Raw genomic sequence first — 24,226 nt, forward strand, 5'->3', positions numbered from 1 at the left:
AAAAGAAATGCTCTTCTGTTTACAATACTGTGATTTGGGGTTCTATGGAACTAACAGCTAAACCTTATTTAGAGGATCCAAAATGGCCAGCCCCTGGTCTGTCTGAGTCAAAGCTTATGCTCATGAACCTCGTGTCAGTCAGTAATAAAAGAGTGTGTGCTCATGGAAGTCGCCGGTGAGGGTAAAGGCTCACCAGCTGGAGCTTCCGGGACAGCTCGGGGCTGGGGGCCACAGGAGTCGGAGTGAAGGGCAGGCCAGCTGAGCCCTCCCTGGCGCTCTCCCAAAGGTCTGGCTTTACCAGTCTTGAAAGAACCCGGCCGAGCCTCCTTGACAAGGAAGCTCTGTGCTGCAGGAGTTTATGAGGGAGAGATTTCAAAGGTCAGCTTACTTATGACGTCATCCGTCCCAGAACCCCCAGCAGAGTGGCCACCTCTGTCCGGTCTGGACCGAATCATACAAGAAAGCAGGTCTTTTGAGGAGCCACGTAGCTACCAGGCACAGACCCCAAACAGAAGAGCCAGTCAGGCAGAAACGAGAGCTTTAGCGACAGGAATGTGACGCCCATACACACCACTTGTGATGACCCCTACACACACGCTCTTTTTGGGTCGGGGGAGGGGGGTGTTGGTAGTTCCTTGAGACAGGGTCTCTCTATGTAGCCCTGGCTGTCCTGGAACTCACTATGTAGACCAGGCTGGCCTGGAGATCTGCTTGTCTCTGTCTCCCAAGTGCTGGAATTAGAGGCATGTGCCACCGCACCCAGCTTTACAAAGAAGTCTTATATCAGGGTGAGTGTGTGTGTGTGTGTGTGTGTGTGTGTGTGTGTGTGTGTGTGTGTGTATGTGTGTGACAGGAGCCTCAGGCACTGAGGACAGTGGCCAGGACTGCACGGCCAGCTGACATCAGGCTGTCACAGCAGCTGTCTCAGGGTAGAGGCATGCAATGACCTGCTCAGGCCACAGTGCCCACTCAAGCCCCGAGCTCCTGCCCACGAGTCCTGGGGCAAAACTGGGGTACCTGCGTAATTCCCTGCGCTGGCTTCCCAGTCCTGTAATTCCTTCCTCCCTGTCTCCCTTTCTTCCTGGAGCTGACAATCTGGACTGGGAGAGGAGAGAGGGACCTGCTGGGCACATCTGGCCACATCTGGCTGGAGCCAGTGCAGCAAGAGTGACAGCTCAGCTCTGCGGTGGGGGAGGGGAGGGGAGGGAGGGGAGGGGAGGGGGGGAGGGGAGGGATTTGCACATATTTTGCAGGAGTTTTGGCTTATCCCCATGAAAATGGGGGTGGGGATAAAGCACCATTCCCGACGAGTCATGAAATGCTCACCGGACCTTTCCACAGCACCTCGTCCACTCGGTACCACGGGAACAATGGCGGCGCCGTGACTCTGGCATCTCTCTTCCAAGCTGTGGTCTGTGGAGAGCACAGTGCGGGAACAGAAGCCTCGCCTGGGGACTCTGTCAGTCTGGGGACATTCTTACTCTGGGGTGGCTCAGACACCCGACAATGTGAGGTGCCCTCCAAGGGGCAGGGCTTCCCTGCCCCCCTGGTATTGGGGGAATCACTCTCAACTAGGGGGTAACCTGTGCCTGGAAGGGTATTCAACAGTACTGGGGCCTCTACCCCACCCCATCCCCTACCTCCCGGGAAAAAAAAGCACCCCTGAAGTCATGAAACCCCAAACCTCTCCAGAGGTTATGAAGTCCTCCCTGGTGACTGACTCTGCCTGAGGTAAGCATCGGCCTAAAGTCTGAGGCCTCAGCTGGAAAGCACACAGACGGGTCCCTCCCTGGGAAGCCAAAGATTCCCACATGGGTGGTGCCCACTGGAGGAGAGCCCCGCAGGGACCTGGAAGACCACAGACTTGTCCCAGGGCACTCGCCGTGGACCAGCAATGAGGACTGGAAAGCACCTGGCTACCAAGGGGAGGAGCCAGGACTGGAGCTGGGATCTCAAGTTCTTCTGACTCACCACACCCCTTCCTGCTGGGACCATTTCAGCATCTGGGCTCACAGCTGAGTCCCAGATCCGCCCCCCCACTCCCCTGTTTCTCAAGGCAGCTACTTCTTACCCTTCAGTCCCTGTTTTCCGGAAGTTCAGCCATTTGGCTCCTTCCTCCAGCCAGATTACCCTGGGGCCCTTCCACATCTTAGGTAGCCAGAAAACGCTCACCCTGTGACCCAAGCCAGGGGAGGGAGGGGCTGAGAAGGCCATGTTCTGGCGACTGCTCCCTTGGATCTGATTCCCAGGCTTGATGGGGTAAGAGGTCAGGGTTTTTTTATTGCAGAACGAAAATAGTGTTCGAGGCCAGAAACCTACTCCCCAAAGGCGGCAAATGGAAACCCCAACTTTGAAATCCACCTCAGGGCTGGGTGAGATGGAGAGCAGGTAAAGGCACTTGCCGGGCAACCTGAGCGAGAACCCTATAACACACATGGTAAAGTGAGAGAGAGCAGACTCCTGTAAGTTGTCCTCTGACCTCCACCAGGGCATTGGGACATGTGCACACCACCCTGGCCCCTGCCACACACAGAAAATCAATGAAATGGAATAAAAAAAAAATCTGCCCCCAAATGTTGAGCAAGATCCCGGGCCAACACTTTTCTCAGAACCTTCCCTGAGAAAATACCACCTCATAACAAGTTAGCCTTTCAGGACAAGCCTCACTGGGGGGGGGGGGGGTTCTGTTTGGAAACAGGCCTATGTGTCCCCAGGAAGGTGAAGCAAGTTGCAGCCCACTGCTCAGCAGGGCCTGGTGTGCCCACTCCATAGATGCTGCTGGGCCAGCTCCAGGCCAGCTTGGACCAGCCAGTCCCCAACAGGCAGATAAGAACAGAGTCGGCCAAGGCAGTGATAAGAGCCTAGGTGACTGCCAAGAGCACTGTGGGCTTCATCTCCCACCAGAGGCCAGGAAGGGCCACCCAACACTGCTGTGGGGTATTCTGATCCCACTCTGACACTCCCGAGACTGCCAATAAAGTTTACGTTGAATCAGAGGGTGGAGCTAGTTACTAGTTGACCAAAATTAGCCATGGAGGTTTTGGAGACCTGCAAAGGACGCCAGCAAGACACCAATGAGACACAGGGAGTCAGATACACAGAATGAAAGAAAGGTAAAAAGCCACATGGTAAAATGTGGATTAATAAAAGTTAATTTAAGTTATAAGAGCTAGTGGGACAAGGCTATGCTAAGGCTGAGCTTTCATAATTAATAATAAGTCTCCGTGTCATTATTTGCAAGCTGGCTGTCCCTGTGAGAAACTTCTACTACATACATATGTCTAAGAAGACACCAGACAAGGCGGATGGCAATCTTATACAGTGCAGCAATGGGTACCTGTGAGATCCCATGATTAGCAGGTCTGTGAGAAAGAGCAGATGGGATGATGGAATAGGAACAGGAGAAGACAAGGCTGGTGGCCCAGGAAAGTGGCTACGTAGCCTGATAGCCACGTAAAAACAAGAGCCATGGTATACACATGTATAGATGAACAAAATAGGTAACTCCCCTGCACGCTGCACAGCTCTACACCTACCACGTGCTGTCTCGGGCTGGTGCAGCTCTCCAGCAGGCCCAGGGATGTAGGTGCCTGGGGAGACCCAGGGACCAGCCCTCAAACCAGAGCTGGCTTCCATGTGTGGCTGGTCATGAGTAAAGACTTCGATTTAAGACAGGACAGCACTGTCCCTTCCCTCTGTCCATCCCCTCACACCCCGATCACCAGGCAGCCCCACTCCGGTGAACCCTTCAGACAACCTTTTAACTCTTTAGCCTTATGTTCAAGCCCTGGCTGGCTCCACTGGCTGACCCACAGACAGGTGGAGGGGATCTATGGCCACCAAGGTAAAAGTCTAGAGTTCTCAAACCCTTTGCATAACCGCCAAGATTTCCTTGTGGCAGCTGGGTAGTCAAATCTAGACCTACACGTACATACACCCCGCCTCCAGATTAGGTCGGCTGGCAGCACCCACCTGACTTTGGCAGCTGGACCATTGATGGAGGGGTGCGGCTCATTTGACTCAGGAGCACATTATCCTCTATGGATTTGGTTAAAGAAATAGTATGACTTTGGGAATGACGCCAAACATATATGCTAGGGCTAGGAAGATAGCCCAGTCAAAGTGCTCCTGTAAAAGGCATGAGGACCTGAGTTCAGATGCCTAAAACCCACGTATAAAGCAGGGTGTGGGAGTCTACACCTCTAATCTGAGTGCTAGGAGACAGAAACAGGTGGATCTCTGGAGCTTTCCGGGCAGTCGGCCTAGATGAATCAGTGAACTCCATGTCACAGGGAGAGACTCTGCCTCAAAAAATAAGGTGGAGAATAATTGGGGAAGACATCAACCTCTGCCCCCCCCACACACACACGCATGCACGCACATACACATGAACACGTACACACCTATACACCACACACACACAGAGAAATGCTTTGTGTCATGAGGGTGACAAATGTCAGCCAGAGAACGCTGGACAGGGGTGAAGCTGTGAGGACCTGCCCCCAAGTGTGGGGACTGCATGTGTACCCTTTCACAATGTCTCTGTGTAGGAAGGGCAGCATCCACCAAGTTTATAGACAGAGTCACGCTCCATCAAGAGTGGCAGTTGATGCCAGAGCAGGAAAATGTCTCTCCTCTGGTGGCATTAGAGGTCAGACGGGACAGCATCAGGGATGATCAGGGGAGTAACTCAGGAGGGCCTTCGGGGTACCGTACCTCAGGCAAGGAGGCAGAGAGACAGGAGCACCTTGGCCCAGTGTCCTCTGCAATCCCAGCTGGCTCTCCACACGAAAGATACCCGGGCAGGAAACTGCATGGCATGGGCACCTTTCTTGATGCGCTTCCTAAACTGGACAACACACCAGCCATTTCAGTCATTAGTGTGATGGTTAATATTGCCAACTTGCCAGGACCCAGATCTAGGAGCCAAGCCTCTGGCATGTCCATGAAGAGCGTCCAGAATGGGTTAAGGTGGAAGACCCACCATGAATGCAGGCAATGCCACTCCATGGCTTTGGTCTTGGGCTGATTAAAAAGAAAGGGATCATTTCTCTCTGCTTCCTGGCTAGGGATGCCACGTGATCCGCTGCCTCCTGCTTCTGCTACCACACCTTTCCTACTGTGATGGACTGTACCCCCAAACCGTGAGCCAAAAACAGACCTCCCTTCCTCCGCGGATTTTCTCAGGTATGCCGTCATAGCCGTGAGGAAAGCAAAGGGTACGACCAGTGAGGACAAGCACTCCAGAGAGTTCAAGTGACAGGAGCACGGATTCAGTGCGACACTGTTCCATCTTACAGGAGGGATCGGAAACCAGGAACACAGCCCCGCCCCCTCGGTGCTCAGGCCTGACAGTCCTGCCTAGCCTAGTCCTGCGGGGCCCATAACCACACCATGATGGTGCCCCTATGTGGGCAGTGCAGCTCTGACCCACCAGAGTACACTGGAGAAGCTGAGGTCCAGACAGGAACTTCAAGTCAATGCCAACAGCTTGCCACTCACAGGCCCAAACCCAGTCTCAGCGGGGGACAGGTGGGGCTTCGCGGAGAAAGTACAGGTTTCTGAGGTGCTCCTACAGTCAGATTGGGAGCCTGCCATGAGTCAGTCCATGATGCCATGAACCTTGAACCAGAATTCATAGAGCCTCCATTTCCCTTATGAAAACCAGAGGTGACTCCCATGCTCAGATAGTTACTGGAGAATCAAATATAAAACTCCCCACGGTGTTCCTGTCACACAGATGCTCAGTGATGCCAACAGCCATGTGGTGGCAAATGTGCCATCAACGTCAACTTCACTTTCTCCATCGTGGCAGTCATCCGTAACCTGGTCCCTGGAAGATATGCCTTCCCATCTAGGGGACAGATCTGCCTAGAATGAAGGAGATGGGCATTGGGAAGAGGACATGACCTTTGGAGTACTCTCTGAACCCCAAAACACTAAGTTATCCCAGTTCTATAGGAACACATCTGGACTATTCTGTGTTCTGTGTGTCCATGGCTAGGAAGGCTTCTCCTAGCAGAGGCTACTTGGAAGGAAGTGGATCCCAGACCTTTGAGTGCACAGATAATGGCCAGAACCCGGGGCCATTGCTTTGATAGGTGGAAGTCCAGTGCCTCTGCCTCGACTTCTGGGGCATGGTGAGACAGGACCCCACAACTACACTCCCAAGGCAGCCTTAAGGTCTGGTCCATGAGCCTCACTGCCACCAGCTTTAGCCACAGAGAAGCAGATTCCCTTCCTTCTAGCAACTTCCATCCACTCTTCCCATTTCAACAGTAAGAAGTTCAGGACCCTACAGTCATGACTATGGCTGCCACTGCTGTTGCATATCTCAGAAGGGTCAGGTCCTTTTCTACCCTCCTCTATGGCCCCTGAGAGTGCTGTGACTTGACCAACATGTGTGTTCTAATAAATAGTCAACTCAAGTACCAGAAGGACTCTGGCCGGGATGACTGAAAAACAGTCTGTGTTTTGAAAAACAAATAAAAATTGCAGCACGCGCACCTGATGCATTAAGTCATTTTCCATGGTGTCATCCAACGGGTCATCATTATCATGTCCCTATCTTGGAGAGCACTGGGTTATAATGGACACGATTCATAGCAGCTGTGACATCATCTGTTGACTTACCAGGGACCTCAAAGCTGGACCGTCACATCAAAGAGCCTTTTGAATGAGGGGCACAAGGATGTAACTCCCCTTCATGTGAACTCTCAAGTGGGTGGTCCCGTTTTCTGCTGGGATGCTCAAGGGGGATTCTGATGGCAATACGACTGCTGTTTTGTAGACTCGGTTAAGGACACTAAACCTCCTGAATGTCCCTCTCGGAAGCCCTCTCTGTTCTGGAGCCAGGACACCCCCATCAGTACTTGTATATGAAGGAATGCTGGCCTCCGGTCAGGCAAATGGCTGCAGGAGAGACAGAGGCCAGAAGTCCACAGCTTTACTCATAAGCTCTACAAGCGCATTCCCGCGTTCTCTTTGTCCCGAGCTGGCCACCTGGCCACCTCCTGCTCTCGGGAGCACTCTCCTATGCTCACATCTGACCATCCCACAGCCCTTCATTCACCAGGCAGCCACCTCTGCCCTGCCCACCTGACATAGGGGCCTGTCACAGGGCACCTTCCCCAGCCTTCAGCCCCAGGATCACTTCCACCCACAGATGACTTAGGCCTCAATGACACACTTGGTGCTTGTCAACATTCCACCACGTGGCCCGAATCTGAGGTGATGCAGCACAAACCTCAAACAAACACTGCCTAAGTGAGTCAGTCACTCGCCTCATCCAGCTGAGCTCCCGTGAAAACACTGGCCACAACACCGAAAGAAAGGAAGAAACACCCCTTTATTTTTGCATGCATATGGATCGATGTGTGTGGACGTGTGGACATGTTCATATGGGTGCAGGCGAGTATGTGCATGCATGAATGTATGCATGTGTGTGAGTGTGTGTTGGTGCGTGTGTGTGTGTGTGTGTGTGTGTGTGTGTGTGTGTGTGTAGGCAAAGCCAATCTCAGGTGTTCCTCAAATGGCTCGACAGACAGACAGATAGGATCTCTCACTGCCCCGGAGCTGGGCAACTAGGCTCAGTTAGCAAGCCAACGAGCCCTATAGATCCAACAGTCTCTGCCTCTCCAATGCTGGGATTACAGGCATGCTGGACCACACTCGGCTTTTCGTTTTTTGGTTTTTTTTTTGTTTTGTTTTTTGTTTGTTTGTTTGTTTGTTTTAGCTCCAGCCATCTTTATTTATACATCAAAAACAAGCATGCTTTTCCATAATAACAAACATGTTTTTTTCCAGGCTTTTCGTTTTTAAAGTGTGGTTTCTGGGGACCGAACTCAGGCCCTTTGTAAGGATCTTGCCAACTAAGCTTCTCCCCAGCTCCCACCGCCACGCGAAGTTTATTTTAAATCAAGGAACAAATGTTGACTCAAAGGTCTAGTGACTTCACTGCATCCCCTCACAGCCCCAGGTGGACACCAAGCTGCTAATATCACACACCACAGACAGACGAGACCAGCCCACTACAAGGGCAGGTACTTTGGCTAAAACTGTGCAGCTACCACAGGAAGGAAACTCAGACCCTGGGCTGTCTCCAAGCCCTACTCTTCCCACTCGGCAGGCACAGGCTGGCCTTCGTGGCTTGTTCTGTTATTGCTGGGTTTGTTTTGATTCCCGCCCCCCACCCCTACCCCCTTGAGCAACCCTGCAAAATGAAAGGTCTCATCCGAGCAGTACTGAAGGACCACACATCGATTTGTTCTTTCCTGGAACCTCCAAAGGTTGCTCCCACGGCTCTCCTCCTTGCAGCTGGCCCGAACCCCTCAAGCATCCAGCAAACGAGTTAAGGTCAGCCTGGCAGCATCTGGTGACGGCCAGGCAGTTAAGCTATCATCTCACCAGAAGCAAAGATTGCTTTAAAAAAAAAGCTTGGCGCCTGAAAGCTTATGGCTTCGGGCTGGGGCAGATTTATAAAAGTGTGCAGGGTGTCAACACCCAATAACGTAGAACTAAGACAAGGTTCCACTGGCAGCATGCTTTCAGACCCCAGTGCGCCCAGGCTCCCTGTTAAAGCAGCAACCAGCCTATGCTACTGTCCAATCAAAACTTTGCCTGCCAAGCTGGGCGGGGCTTGCAGCCCATTGGTGGGTGAGTGAAGCCTTGGGAAGGGAGGACCCAAGTGCTCAGCTTCTGCAGCTGCAATCAGTCCCTGACTCAGTCCCTGACTCCCAGGCCTTGGGACACCAGCCACAGGTGAACTAGAGTGTGGCTGAGGAAACAGCCATGAAAAGTGGCCAACACACTCCCGGCAATGCCGGCAGTTCCCGCTGGTAACCCATATTCAGCAGCAGCCTGCAAACCCATCAAAATGGAACACGACCAATAGGCATTATAGACATTGCCAGAAGTTGAGTCTCCAGAGTGAGGGAGACCAGAGCACTCGCTTGCCAAGGTTCCGGCCAGCTGCCATGGCTCTCGATATAGCAATGCAACATTGCTATCTACAAAGTTCATATTCAAGAACCGTGTAGTCAGGTTACCAAAATAAATAACTCTCATAATGACTTATGTTTATGATTGTTGTGCCACTTTCATAGCTAGGCAGACTCTGGGGTGCATGTGGCCTTTGGGCCACAGGTGGAACATGCCTGCAGGCCCTTTGCCTCCAGGACTCCACAGTCACCATGGCTCTGGAGGCAGGTGCGTATGTTGGCACCAGGCTTCCCACTTCATACGAAGTATCTGGAGAACAAAGACACCATCTGAAGAACTTCCTCCAAACCACCAGAGCTGGGGTTCCAGCCCACCAAGTGGGCTGCCTCTTGAGGTCTCCCACCATCCTTGGCAGCACCAACCCCTAGTATGGGAGAGCAGGCTTCAACTCTACAATAGTTCCTGCAAATTAAAAATGCCATAGATAAAATACAGAATTAGAAGTGGATGAAATCTCCCGGAATACAGAGCAAGAAGCAAAGGGATATTAAATAGAAAGATAAGAAAATTAAAGATGAAAGGCTCTCTGGGCTGCTATCTAAATAGAGTTCTGGAAGGTCAATGAAAATCAAAGAACAGACATCATAATAGTGTAATCAGAGAGAATGTTCCAGAACTGAAAGACCGTCTCAGATGGGAAGGATTCAGTAAATATTCAAGGTAATAGACAAAATGAAGCCAGCATCAAGGTGAGGCCCTTAAGACTCAGGGCACTGGGGACAGAGAAGACCCAGAAAGCTTCCAGAGAGAGATAATAGCTTGTCCACGTGTTCACACATGGCTTCACACCTCCTGGCGGCAGCCCTAGAGCTTCAGTGCCCGAAAGACTGCAATCTTGAACATGAGCTCACTAAAAATAAGAAAAAAAAAAAAAAAAAAAAAAACATACCAAATTCCAAAAAAAAAAAGAAAATGAACGAAGAGGGATCACTGAAATGACAGCAGAGTGTAAAAATCAACTAGAGTACTGAGACAAACTGAAAATCACTAAGAAAACACCTGGTAAAAAAAAAAGAAAAAAAAAAAAAAAAAAAAAAAAAAAAAAAAAAAAAACAAAACAGAACAGAACAGGGGCACACTTCAACGATAAGCTTGACACAACCTATGTAACAAAGATACCCCAAATAGTGTGGAATAGATAGGAATAGGGTGGTGTTGAAGTCAAGAGAAAGGGAAGCGGATCCTTACATTCTTAAATCAAGTAAAAATGAAGAATGCGATGAAAATCAAGGTTGATCAGGATACAGTGAGATAGAAAGTCATAAAAAAAAAGATCGAAGGAAGCTGCAGGAAAACAATAATCTGAGAGGAAGAGGGGTGAAGACGAAGAAGACCATGATGTTCAAATAGGCAAAACTGGATATTATCCCTTCGCCAAGCATCAATAGGCTCATACTCAGGTCTGCCAGAGCCCAGGGTCTAGATTCCCCCTTTCAGTGGGATGGATCCAAGGGCCGCAGTACCGACCTGACCATCTCAGCTGTGACCCTGATCTGATCCCCTCCGCTCTTCTCCACTTCCTAGCCCATTCATCCTACACAGTGTGGCAGGCAGCTCATGGGACATATGCTCCTGCGAACCCGTGTGAGAACATCACCAGGGCAACAGCCCAAGGCCCTCTGCTTTGATTTGGAAAGTGTGTGGGTTTGTTTCAGATCAGAATCCAGTGCAGATTAGACAGGCTTTCCCTGTCTAAAACACTGGGCCTCAGTGTATGTGTCCGTACAGTGCAGGCATACCACCAACCTCAGAGGGTGACGTCAGAATGAAATGATGTAACATAAACAGAGACACTGACAGCTTTATAATCTGTCATCACCGTCACACAACCCAGGATAAAGAGTGAAGGGCAGTTCCCATGGCCACCTCTAATCACGCCATCATTCCAGTTACAGGAATCATACTCTTCAACTTCTTTTACAGGGAGCCCTGTCCCCATACTTCTCAGCTGCCCCCTGGGATCACCAGTCAGGAACTATGGACCGAGAACTTGGCCTTCATCTTTAAAGTTAGAGTTACCATTGCCTAAGTGACAATGAGCATTGTTGGATTCCCAAGAGCCAGGTGACAAGCCTGCCTGAGGCGGTGACTTCTTGCCCAGTATCATTTGCCATTCAATCAGCTGGCCCTTGATACCTGGCCGGGTCTCCACGCTTCCTCCCAACTCCCAGTCCCTGCCTCCTCTTAGAGCCTCTGTTCTAACTTCATCTTTTCAGACTTCACTCAGATTCCAGATTCCAGCATTCAAGAGCCCAGCAGCCAACACTCATGGTCTTGCTGGGCCTCAATTTCAGGTACAGATAGGCAGCACCACCACAGAGCACAGCATCCTGCAGTGATGGTCGCTCCCCAAATCCCCTTTTTTCACAGAGCAACTCACTGAAACGAATAAAACCACTAGTTCTGATTTCATTCTGTTGCTGTGACAAATGCCATGAGTCAAAGTAACTGGGGAGAGAAAAGTGTTGCTTTGCCGGTCGGTGGTGGCGCATGCCTTTAATTCTAGCACTGGGGAGGCAGAGACAGGCAGATCTCTGAGTTCGAGGTCAACCTAGGCTACAGAGTGAGTTCTAGGACAGGCACAAAGCTACACAGAGAAACTTCTGTCTCAAAAAACCACAACGACAAAGAAAGAAGGGAGGGAGGGAGGGAGGGAGAGAGAGAGAAAGAAGAAAGAAAGAAAGAAAGAAAGAAAGAAAGAAAGAAAGAAAGAAAGAAAGAAAGAAAGAAAGAAAGAAAGAAAGAAAGAAAGAAAGAAAGAGAGAGAAAGAAAAGTGTTGCTTTGGCTTATATTTCCAGGTCATAGTCCATCATTAAGGAAAGGCGGGAAGCCAGACAGAAATTTGAAGCAAAAATCATGGAGGAATGCTGCTAGCTCACTCACCCCAGCTCATGCTTACCGAGCTTTCTTACACTGCCCAGGACCACCTTGCCTAGGGATGGTGCTGCCCACAGTGGGCTGAGCCCTCCAACGTCAATTACAGGGTTAAGATAATTCCCCAGAGACTTGCCCACTGGCCACTCTGATCTATGCAATTCCTCCATGGAAGCTTTCCTCTCAGATGACCCTCGGCTATGTCAAGTTGACAAAGCTAATTAGGACACCGCCCCACACACAACCTGCATGGAACATCAAACATATTACAACAGAGCCCCAAGCTGTCTTCTGGAACTCTGGTTAGACAGTTCCTAGGTCACCCTGACAACAAAACAGCTCACCCAAAACATGGAGCTTTTCTGGGATCCTGTCATCTCCACAGACATCATCCCTGCTCTAGCAAACAGTATAGAGACAAAAGCAAAGAGTGCCTAACAATGATCACGACCAGGACCATAAACTCTCCATGGAGATGACAGTAGGATCAGAGCAACAAGGCCATATAGCTGATCACGTGCTCTTTCCAGGAAGGGAGGAGGTGTGGAGATGGGAGGTAACCTTGGGAATACTCATGTGGCCATTCAGATAGGTTTCCACACAAGACCAGATCAAGATGCCATTTTCTGGGAATGGAAGTCCCTCATAATTTACATATCTAAACTGGAACTTTTTAAGTTAGTGTATATTAATTGCATTTTTTAAAAAAGATGGGTTACATTTTATTTCTATACATGTCTATCAGGTACTTGGATCATATCCATCCCTATTATATACCCTCTCTTGTCCTCGCTCTTCTCCATCCTGCTGGTTATCGTCTTCTTCCCAAAAAAGTCTCCCTCCTACTTCCATAGTGTGTGTGTGTGTGTGTGTGTGTGTGTGTGTGTGTGTGAGAGAGAGAGAGAGAGAGAGAGAGAGAGAGAGAGAGAGAGAGAGAACATATTATAAAATATAGATTCCACAGATGAGAAAAAACATTCAGTGTTCACTTTTCTAAGTCAGATGGTCTTCGTCCAACATGGTGACTTCCAGTTACAACAGTTTTTCTACAGATTTGGTATTTCACTCTGGAAAAGAGTGGACACCCAAACACTGAAGTCCATTTTATCCAGGGAAGGAGCTTTTCCCTGGGGACAAGAGTGTCTGGTAGAGGACAGACATGTCCAGAGAGTAAGGTTGCAGGACTGAATCTGGCCTGGGGGCCCTGAGGGCAGCAAACCACGGGTCATACAGGGTACACAGTGGCAGAGAAGCCGGTGTGGCCCAAGTAGGTGTGACTCTAGGGCCAGGACTGGCCTAACCTAGGTGACGAAGTGGATAATGTCACCTAAATTCAGTTTCTTCCCCCTATCAAACCAGAAGGTTGCCTCTGAGCGCCTCTCTACCTGCTGCCCCAGATCCTAACCAGAGTGCTCGGAGCTCTGCCTTTGAAGTATGTCATGGTGTAGAGGATTAAAAATAGTCTAAAAAGAGAGAGGAATATAAAGCGGCAAAGGCTCCAGCTGCATGAGAACCTCTCCCCTCCCTCACCCACCCCCCAAAAGAGGAAAGCAGGAGTTGGGTGTGATGTCACTGGGCCTCTATCAAATTCCTCCAAAGCTCTGCAGGAGCTGAAGCAGCTTTTGACCAGGGCTTCTGAAGCCCTCCTCAGCGTCTCCTCATCCTCAAGCACTCTGGGTAAAATCATCTCTAAGAAGCATCAAGTTGCGGCGTGCAAACACAAGTGGAATATCAAGTGCATGGGTTCCTCTGGGTCCACTGCCCAGCTCTCTGCCTTTGAAACACAGTTCTGGACCTGCTTCCCGTGTGAGAACCCATTTTACAGTGGGCACAGAACCGTGCACCAGCCATGCCGTCAGCCCTGTGGTAAGAACGGACGGCAGCTTTACCTACAGTAAGCACTCCATGTGCATCTTGTTGGGAGAACTCCTTCCCTGGGGCAGATGTAAACAAATGTCTACCCTCTCCTTGTGAAGTCCCAAGAACAAACCAAAGGATGACCCCAACAAAGTCTGATTTGGGGAGTCAATGACTTGATGGACTTACTTATAGGCATGAGTGAGTGGTTGCTCACAGGAGCGTGAGTGACCCCAAAGCTGCAAGATGGAGCATTTGGAATGTCAGCCTTCTACAAGGGAATGTCAACAGCCTGTCTTGGGGTCTCCTGCGACTAGTCACAGCCATTCTGATGAAGATGACAGTTGTTAAGCTTGGAGGAAGCACTCTATAACATGTCCCTATAAGTGACTCCCCCTGTCACATGCTGTGAGTTTGGCTCAAAAAAAGAAGAGAGAGAGAGAGAGAGAGAGAGAGAGAGAGAGAGAGAGAGAGAGAGAGAGAGAGAGAGAGAAGAGAAAGAAAGAAAGAAAGAAAGAAAGAAAGAAAGAAAGAAAAAGAAAAAGAAAAAAGTCCCCACTATCCTACAGGAAGTTCTCCAAGTTGCCATGGTACTGACAGGAAGTCTTCAACTCATGCCAATGCTGGACATAAGCTCACTACTTTTGTCTCCCCAGGAAGGCTAGATACCTCACACACAGGATCTGCTGCCCTGGATCCCTGAATGTACATCTTGCTTTGGAAGAAAGGTGACCCCATATTCCATAGGTGTTAGCATGACATCAAGGCCTCACCCAGAACTACTTCTAGACAAAATCTGATGTGTAGCAGTGAGAAGAAGGCACGTGTGGCTAGCACGTACTTCAGATATGAGGCCTAGGACAACTTGGTGGGTCATGTCTAGGATGGAGTAAAATGTCTTGGCAAAAACATTTATCTAACAATGGTCATGACTGGCACCTAAATTGTATATACTTAACACATAGATTTCACTCTTCCCCACTGCCCCTCATGCACACACCTTTCCTCTTGAATTTCACTGTTTCTCCATTCCTCAACTTTATTCTTTTACCTGAATATATGTAAATATGTTTGGCCTTCTGGGTACCTTCATCTTCCCTACTCAGTCATGGGTACTATTGAAATGAAAGAGTGTAGCTACATGCAATAAAACTTTATTGATAAAACAAGCAGCAGGCCAAATGTTGCCTATGGCTGAAGTCTTGGAATGCCTACTTAGCTAGGAGAAAATTAATCAGAGAGAAGCAAACATACCAACAGGGAGGAAAAACTGTCAGACTCTCCAAAGGCGGCTTCTGCTTCCTTCTATGACAGACATAATCTACCAGTTTTTTTTTTTTTTTTTTTAAGACACCAAGAGAAGTGAAAGGAGGTTTCTATGGGAACGGGAGTTTACTTTTAATGGCTCAGCCACCATAAAGACAATCGCTTTATTTTTCTCCTTCCCTTCAGACACAGGGTAGGCGTAACCTATGACCTGTTGGGCAGGATTTTGCCCAGGGCTCTTCTGTTCCAATAAAATATGAAATGCCACAGTGTTCTGCAGGCCAGAAGGGCACTTCATAAAAGCCAGGCTGCTTGGGGAAGAGGCACTTCCCTAAAATGGCTAATCTAGTCCCATGTTCTGCCTTGCCCAGGAGGCTATGGTGCCAGGGCAGCTTGGCTGCTCTGAGGGAGGTTAGGCCCATCGAGTGGCTGCCACCTTCCTGTGTCCAACCCACCTCAGAGGTCAGTTGCCAACTTCCCGATGGAGGGCTTGCCTCTGCCTATACACACCCCATTTTCAAGATGGGTTTCTAGTTCACCTGGCCCCTGAACCCTCTTGCTCCTGGGTACACACATGTGGACAGGAGCCTCTGTTTGCTTAAATCGTGGGCTGGCCACTAGACCTCCTGGCCATCAGTGGGGGGCAAACCAAACCAAGCATGCCCACCATTTACTCCTGAGTGACTTTTCTGTAGAAAGCCCGTGACCTGCAGTCTTTCCTGCATGGTCCCCGCTTGGAGGTGGGGGGGTGGAATGAGTCTCTGGCACTTGAATGTGAAGGAATCCAGGACTGCAGCCAGCAGAGCCCAGCGGAGCCCAGAGCCCCACGTGGGCAGCCCACGCCCCTTGTGCCCAGGGCTAGAACGCAAATGGCTTCAGGCAGATAAACAATGCCTAGGCCCGGCCCCTCTGGACACTACCTTCCAGGAGTACCCCAGAGCTCCCAGTGAGCCAACTCTTAACTTTGCCAATGAGAAAAACTAAGAAATCGCAGGCAAAAGAGATTGCCCCCTGGATCCCACAGTAAGTTAGCAACAATATCAGAACCTAGGCTCTGACCATGAGCCTCCCGGGCACGGCTGTGGCTTCCCTAACGACACACACACACACACACACACACACACACACACACACACCCCCCAAGGAAAAGCTATCCCAGACCATGACCTTTCACCTGCAAACCAGAGATGACTCAGAGCCTGGGATCTGACTGGCTGTAGAACCCGAAGAGAACATCCACACCATGATTCACACCTGGGAAACATGCACACAGCCCCAGTGACCTAGCAAGGCAGCTCCCTAGGGACATAAAACTCCACATCTGATTTTCTCCTGTTTTTTGCTTTTTGTCTTTTGTTTTTTTAATGGACTCTTCCAGGGTACTAACTACTGAGAGCCAGGGGAGAAGAGCAGAAAGGCCCTTTCCTGGCCTCTTCCCTCTCTGGCCTGGTCCCATGGCACAGAATGTCTGGAAGATGAGCAGAGCGGAGAACAGGCTCTGGGGAGAAGGAAGGAACTAGGGGTGCGGAGGCTGGTGTGGCACCCCCAGCAGACCACAGACGGCCTCAAATACCAGCCCATGCCAACCCAGCCCTTTTCTCATCAGGCATTCATAGACCATGATACTACTACTAGTCCAGGTAGCTACCCAGGTTGTGGGATGCAGTCCTCCATGGACAGCATGACCACTATCATCTTAATCAGAGTATCATGACGACACTTCACAAGACAGCCTTCCCCGTCTGGCACCCCCTCTCCATGCTCCCATGTCCCAGTCCCAATCACACATGGTTTCGGGACACACTAAGTAAAGAGGAGCTGGAGTGGCAATTGAATAGGGGGGACTCCAGCTTTCTGGAGCTGTCACCCATGTGCGAGGACAGCTCCGTCGGGATACAGCTATGCTGGGGTGACCCACCGTCCTGCAAGTAACAGCTCACCCCCGCTTCCGTGAATGAGCCCAGTTAGGTCACCGGCCCGCCAAGCTCGATTGGGATGGACTTGTTCCTTTGATCTGACGTCAGTGTCCCATGTGGGGTCAAGAGATACTTGTTCGTATCTTCTCAGGAAAAGCCAACACCAGGGTCCCCGCTGCTACTACCAGGTCAGGAAGCTCTTGCCTTAGTCCCCGAACTCACAGGAGCGGTTAGTAAGGACACGGTGGGGTGGCTGGATGGTGGGTGGATTAGAGGAAGCAAAGCTAGGCCAAAGCCTAAAAAAAGTCATTGAGAAGCCCTACCAAGCTCAGAAGAACCTGCATCTGGGCCCCGGCCAGTGACAAAGATGGGGATAGCAACATCATAGACAAGCAGGGATCCTTCTGGAACACACAAGCGATGCCCTAGAGAGGACAAAACAGTCCAAGTGAAGTTTATGGTCAGCCTTCAAAGTCCAAATTCAAAGCCCCTCTTGGGGCCCTCTCAGCCACCACCATGAGGTTAGCGACCTCTTACTCATGTGCTTATACCCATGGGATGCTTGCCCTCAGCCTCGCCTGGGTTCAAATACCAGCCAGATTTGCAAGTCCCAGGACCTTGAGGGGGTTCTGACTGAGGGCGGGGATGTCCGTCAGGGAGGCCAGCCAGCGGGGCCCAGGCAGTGGCAGTGATGCTCCCAAGTGTCCCTCCGAGGAGGGATGGGACAGCCTGATGTCTGTCCCATCCACCTTACCGAGCCCCCTCTAGGAGCTATGTCCAAGCCAAGCTGTTCTAGAAAAAATGAGGAGATAGATGGTGGCATCAAGACTTTAAGGTACTAGACAGCAAGAGGGGGTCACAAAACAGAGATGACCTCCACACAGCCCTATCAGACCACGGAGCCCTGTCTGTGCTGATGCCTGAGATGGTGTCCTACAAGGTTCGATGTGCCTTGTCCACATTGGCCCAGAGAACACAGAAAGCCTGTGGACTGGGGAACACTGACAGGCTCCTAATGAACAGGAGCCCTCCCAAGCCCTGACTCAACTGCCCTTGTCCAGGGTGGGCCACGCAACTGAAGTAAAGAGGAGAGGACAACCAAGCTACATTGTCCTCAGGACGCTGGGGGCCTCCAGGGGACAGTCTGCGGAGAACCAAGGCCTGGAGCAGGCACCTGGCCACCTCTCACCTCTATGCCACCCATCATGGCTCTCAGGACAAGTGGGATCAGCAGGCCAATGAATGGGACATCCTCCCATGTGTCTGTCATTTTCTCCTCTGTGAAAAGGTCAACAGCCTGACCCACCCCCGCTTCCTTGCAGGGACCCTGGTAAGGTTTCACAGGCAGTCCGTGCCAAGGGATACCACGCTGCCCCAAACAGCCTTGGTGACAAACACCTCGATGGCCATCGTGTGCTCCTATCTGACAGCCTCATCTGCTAGGTGACTGATGATGGAGGAAAGGCCCCCTGAGGGAGGCTGGATTTTCCACCCTCCCCATCTGGCCTCCCTCCACCCCAGTGTTCCTCTAGGGAAGGTTTTCCATATCACAATCACAGCCTGAATTCTAGAACCTCACAGGCCTAGGTGGAATGCAAGGACAGAAACCAACGTGCTTCCTAATAAACATTGGGACACATGGGGAGGAAGAAGCAGCTAACCCTGAACTGTTCTCTGAAATGCAGCATCGGGGGCCTAACCTCAGCTGCCTTCATTGCGGACCTCAGAACCACCTCGTGCCAGGAACAGAAGACTCCAATCAGGTCTGCTGGACCTGACAGTAGCAGCCGCCTGCACATGGGTACCAGGAGCCTCCATCCCTCTGATTACAGACCCCAAAGTCCCACTGTCTCCAACTGTGAACCCCTAAGACACCATGGCCACCTTCACAGGGAGCAGTCACAAGCTTACATAGCAAACCCCGTGACAGGCTCTGCCAGCCATCTCCGCCCACAGCCCACCTGAGCTCAGATGAGCAAGGCCCTGAGACAGCGCCCATCTGCTCATCCAGACATATCTGGGCCCCTGGCATCTACCAGCTGGCTCAGCAGATGCTCTGAGATCAATGTAGGATGCCTTCTGGACTTGAACCTTTAGTTGAGACTGCCTAAGAACCACAGGAGCAAAAAGAGATATGTCTCTTAGGTCCCTAATACAGACAGAGAGACCAAAGAGAAAATAGATTTCTGACCTGAACTCCATTCTTTCTTTATCTTAGCAATGCCAGGCAAAGCAGGCAAGTTCCACTCAGCAACTGCACAGAACCAATGTCCACCCCAAGACACAGCTGGCTTCGTTTGTTTATAACATCCCCGAACTGCAAGCAACCTGAAGGTCCTTCATCAGTTGAATGGAGAAAAGAATGGTGATCTACCCACACAGTGGAATAGTACTCAGTAGTCAACAGGACTATATAGAAAAGACGGCTCGGATGGGTCTCACTAGTACCAAGTTGATCAAAAAGGGCCAGATCAAGAGGACACATTGCACCATTCAACTTCAACACAGGTTCCAGAGGCAAATTGAACCTTCGGGAATTAAAAACAAAAGATCAGAATAAAGGTTACTTTGGTGGTAGGTGGGTGAGGTTGCTGCCTGGGAAGGAAGATGAGGCAACAACCATGGAGAGATCTGGGTATCAATATATAGGTAGAAATTACCCGTGTACCCACATCTAGAAGCATGTTGAGCTTACACTTAAAATTAGTCTATATTATACATGTGTCATACATATGACATTTGAGATATATGACCTGAAGTTTGCCTCTTAATAAACGAAGTCCATCGCTGTTCAAATTATAACTGATATTTGCCTGAAAGTGTGGTAGGGTGGCAATCTCATGGGACGAGCTGAGACAACCTAATTATAAAGTCCACCTAAACCCTCCAGACCCATCTCTAATCGTCCCCATGCTGTGTGGTCCTGTCCCTCTGTGTGACTTTGTGGTGTGTTCCTTTACAAGAACCGGTCTCCACCCTGGGAGCTGATGCTGCAAGACGAAGTAGCTGCGCCACATGGCTTTGGCTAGTACATGCTCATTAAAATGCCTAGCGATTGCCCAAGGCGCACCAACCAGATATGTCTCAGCAGAAGGTATGGCTGCCCATCCCAGACCAGATCCTGATTCTTTTCATCACAGCGGCTCCAAACCTCCTCCTGTGACACAAATCACAGCAGCTAGACAGCAAGAGAGTCCAGAACAGAATCCCCAGTGCCCACTCCCTGAGGCGCCTGCTGGCTCCTTTTCAGGTCACCTCTGCAGACCTGCACTGTCCTTGCCAAACCTCGGTTGGAGAGGGCCACGTGAGCGCCCAGGAAACATTTTCTCAGGTGTAATGTTTAATCTAGACTCTTCCCCACCCCCAGCAGGGGCTCCCTGCCCTGCTGGCAAAGGGATACTCACAATCCTCCCGCCCTCACCTCTCTGTCCACACCTCCCAGCTGGATCCTTGCAATTTCAACCTTGAACTCTCTACACCACCACCCCCAAGCCAGTAGGGGAGGGGGCTAAAACCAGCCGCACCTGTGCACAGGTCCAGGTGGGTGAAGAGGCCGGAAGTGGACTTATGTCTAGTTCTGCAAAGCCCCCACAGGAGAAAGAGAGCTGGAAACACACTTCTACCCACAGAGCTGGAGGGCAAAGACCTTTGGGTTTCTTTAGGTCCTCCCCCCCCCCTCTCTCTCTCTCTCTCTCTCCCTCCCTCCCTCCCTCCCTCTCTCTCTCTCTCTCTCTCTCTCTCTCTCTCTCTCTCTCTCTCTCTCTCTCTCTCGTCTGTGAGTGTGTGTGTGTGTGTGTGTGTGTGTGTGTTTGCTAAGTTTCCACAGCCAATACATTCTTTTGAAAGATACTTCATATTCACAGGTGACAGAACCACAGAGCCCATGTCTGACACACGGGCCACCAGGAGTTTCTCCAGCTTGTCAACTGCCTCAGGCAAGGGTTTTGGTCTCAGCTCCTCCCCAGACTGTGGGCTGGGTGGGAAGGTCTACTGATCCTCAGTTCACGGGGATCCACAGCAGTGTCCCCACCACCCAGAGCCCTGGGGAAGGACCATGCCCCTCACTCCAGGTCCCCAGCCTCATAGGTACTTTGGAAAGTACGAGCCAAGTCTGACACCGGCACACACACAGTGGCACTTTCTCCTGGCCCTGACCTGGGCCACCGCCCCTGAGAGTCCACGTACAAACTTCTCCGAACTACCAGGAGCGGGAGGAGGGGGGTGAGGGTCCCCTGCTGGGAATGGGGTGCACACGTGCGCGTGCACACACACGCGTACACACACACTCACGCCCACGCACCGCCCCACCCCCTGAGCTCGGTAAGCCTGGCCCAGGCCAGCGACACCCGGCTCCGGGGCGATCGAGGGACGCGGTGGGGCCCACGCTTAGTGGAGGTGGCCCCTCAGGGGAGGCCGGGCCCGCGGTACCTTGCAGGTTCTGCACACGGATGTCGCTGATCTGGCCGATGAGCTCCTCGCGCTGGAACCAGTCCCACTCCTGAGCAGCCATGGAGCGCGCGCGGCTGGCCGGGGTGGCGGGCGGCGGGCGGCGGGAGCGGGCAGCGAGCGCGGGGCCGGTGGGCGGGCGAAGGGCCGGCCCCGCCGCGGCGGACGGGCTGGCGGGCGGGCGCGGGCGGCGGAGCGGGGCGCCCGGCGCGCGCTCACTGCCCGGCGGGGGCGGGGGCCCCGGGCGGGAGGGAAGAGGGCGGGGCGGGGCGGGAGGAGCCGGCCTCCGGACAGTCCTTTTTTTTTCCTCCCCCACCCTCAGGGTGGGTATTGGTTGGATTGTTTGGTCGCCAACGCACAATGATGAGGCACGGGGGTCGCAGCCCCCAGATTGTGATGTCTCGGGGTGCGGTGGACCTGGTGACGCAGGCCAGGGTGCTCCAGGAGCTGGTCCAGGATGTCTGCCCCTTCCCCATCCTGCCCCTCTGAGACCCTTCCAGTTGCAATAGGAACCCATCCTATGCCTGGATCACCTCCCTACTAAATGCAGCCAAGCCCTCCCTGCCCATCCCTGATCCCGGAGGACTATGGAAAGTGAGTGATGGGCGAAGTAGTGTAGAGATGGAGTTTCCATAGGGGCGGGAGTCGAGGGTGGAAGTTACTCCTTCCTTGATTTAGATTAGAGGCCACTTCCGGTTCTGCCCAGCCGTTGGGAGAAACAACCCCCCTCCCAGGAACGGGTACCTTTGGAGTCTTGGCCACAAGAAACGTAGGGTTTTATTGAAACCCCAAGGACAGGCTGGGGCCACAGCTCAGATGGTACTCCATTTGCTTTGCGTGCCCAGAAGCCTTGGGTTTGAGCCCATGTGCAACATAAACCTGGGTTTGCACACACCTGTAATCCCAACACTCTGGAGGGGGAGACAGGAGGAGAAGTTCAAGGTCATTCACAGCTACCTGGATGAGTTCAAGGCCATCCTGGGATACCTGAGACAAAACAGTCCTTTGTCGTTCCCCCTCTGGGCCCCTGTGTCTTTAAACCTGAGAATTCTGGATCTTATCTTGTTTGGGGCTCCACTGGGCCTGTGTATCTGCAGCCAGGACTCCTTTATTGGTTAGACAGCAGAAAATCTGGGAGTTTGTCTAAGGTGAGGGATGACCTAGGGGTAGGTACCAAGTCCCAGTGTCTTGCTCCCTGTTCAGGTACCACCCCTTTCTGGACATCTAAAGCCATCCAGAAAATAGAGAATGCCGTTCATATGGTGAAAGCCAGGAGAGAGACAGTAGGCAGAGCTTTCTGAGCACTCAAATGTACCTAGGCCTGCTGTTATCACGACCATTGCAAGCCCAGCAACTCACCAATGAGCAAGCGAAGATGGAGGTCCCAGGCCTGTGTCTCCTGAGTAAAGCGGGCCCTGAAGCGGGGATGAGAAACCTTCAAGTCATCTGTGTTTAACCCAATAACCAATGGAGATGAGGATTACAAATCAAAGGGAACTCCAGAGAGGAGGAGGAAGTCAGTTTGGAGCAAGAAGCCAGTGTGGAGGGGAGGTCACCAAGGGTCCCTAAAGCCTGACCTTGGAACTGAACCAAAAGGGGAGAGAGACCTGTCCCCACCCCCTGGGGGCAGGCATCAAGCCAGCCAGGTAGGCTCAGTGGAGATCATGGCGGCCTGAGGCCCGGGTAGGACCTCCTTGTGCCTGCCTCGATTCATAATCAGGTGGCCACTTCCCACATGTTGCCGCCTCCTTCAGAGCCAGGGTTGTGTTAGCAGGCGTTAACACTAGTCCTGTCAAGCCACCACACTTAAATTCGCTTTCTCTAACTGTTGTGGGCTGAAGTTGGGCTGAAAATCCTTGTCAGCTTTGCTCTGTCAGGAGACGGGTGGCCAAGAACTTGAAACGGTGTGCGGTCGAACAGGATCCACAAGGAGCAGCCGTCTGTCGTGAAACTGTGGTGACGATTCTTGGGAACAAAGGGGGAGGGGCCCGACACCGCTGATGGAGCCCAGATTGTAAATCGGATGTTTCTTTTGGGTCAAAATGGAAGAAATGTGAGGTGGTTCTCCAAGTGGCCTGGGAGCCAGAAGTGTGACACTGGCCCCTAACCACACCTGGATAGTCACTGAATGAATAGGACTCCTTCAGGATCTCTGAGGTTTGGGGGAGCACCCAAGGTCTGTCCGATCCATCCTTGTGCTATATATAGCCTCACTTGTCAATCATAGTTCTCCACTTTGATCTAATGCTGTGAGTTACTGCAGGTTCTGGTCACACCCGGTGCTGGTGGTCTGGTGTGGTTTGTCCCTCTTGGGTTCATGTCTGGAAGCCTGGTCCCAGTATGGTGATGTGAGACGCTATGAAACCGTAAGAGGTGTAGCCTAGTGAGAAGTCATAGGTCCTGATGGGAATGTTCCCCTCAGAAGAGATTAAGATCATTCTCATGGGACCCTGGCTATCCTCATCAGATCAGGTGAACTATAAAACGAACAAGTCAGCTACGGGCAGCTGAATGATAGAGTGCTTGCCTGCTGTGCACAAGGCCCTGGATTCCAACCCCAGCACCACTAAATAAAGTCCCTCCAGTTGAACTCTCTGGCTTCCTGGTTTGTGGGAGGTGTCTCCCTGTCACTCATTCCCACCATGATGTCATCACCACAATGAGATATCATTAGGGGCCTCATCACAGCCACTACCATGATAAGCCTTCAAGACTGAAGAAAACAAACCTCTCCCATTTGTTAGTTGTAGGAACAGGAAATGGACGGATACACACGATCACACCCAGGCCTTTGCCTGACTCGTCCCTTTTGGAACCACCCCCAGCTTTTTTTCTTGACCAGCTTATGCCCCCTTAATCACCCTCA

At 51.5% G+C, this 24,226-nt stretch overlaps 1 protein-coding gene and 2 long non-coding RNA genes across 9 annotated transcripts in view; 2 read left to right on the top strand and 1 right to left on the bottom strand.

Moving 5' to 3' along the window:
- Positions 1 to 21,473, bottom strand: part of Clmn (calmin) — a 97,222-nt gene extending 75,749 nt beyond the window's left edge. For 4 of the 7 annotated variants that reach the window (XR_005092793.1, XR_005092794.1, XM_028859397.2 and 1 more), the window contains exon 1: positions 21,343 to 21,472. Coding sequence is in view for 5 of the 7 variants with exons in the window: in XM_028859397.2 (XP_028715230.1) it covers positions 21,343 to 21,424 (82 nt within the window). In the remaining 2 variants the exon portion in view is untranslated. Of the gene's footprint in view, positions 1 to 21,342 lie in introns of all 7 variants that reach the window. The other 3 variants (XM_028859398.2, XM_028859396.2, XM_028859395.2) reach the window with 1 other exon arrangement.
- On the top strand, positions 18,485 to 19,710 carry LOC119089017. Its single transcript, XR_005092795.1, has 2 exons — positions 18,485 to 18,715; positions 19,133 to 19,710. It is a non-coding gene; the product is annotated as an uncharacterized LOC119089017 (long non-coding RNA).
- Positions 21,474 to 21,656: 183 nt separating the features above from the next.
- On the top strand, positions 21,657 to 23,950 carry LOC119089018. Its single transcript, XR_005092796.1, has 2 exons — positions 21,657 to 21,954; positions 22,564 to 23,950. It is a non-coding gene; the product is annotated as an uncharacterized LOC119089018 (long non-coding RNA).
- The last annotated feature ends 276 nt before the right edge of the window (positions 23,951 to 24,226 follow it).

Source organism: Peromyscus leucopus, chromosome 14, assembly GCF_004664715.2.
Source record: "Peromyscus leucopus breed LL Stock chromosome 14, UCI_PerLeu_2.1, whole genome shotgun sequence".
Lineage (NCBI taxonomy): Eukaryota > Metazoa > Chordata > Mammalia > Rodentia > Cricetidae > Peromyscus > Peromyscus leucopus.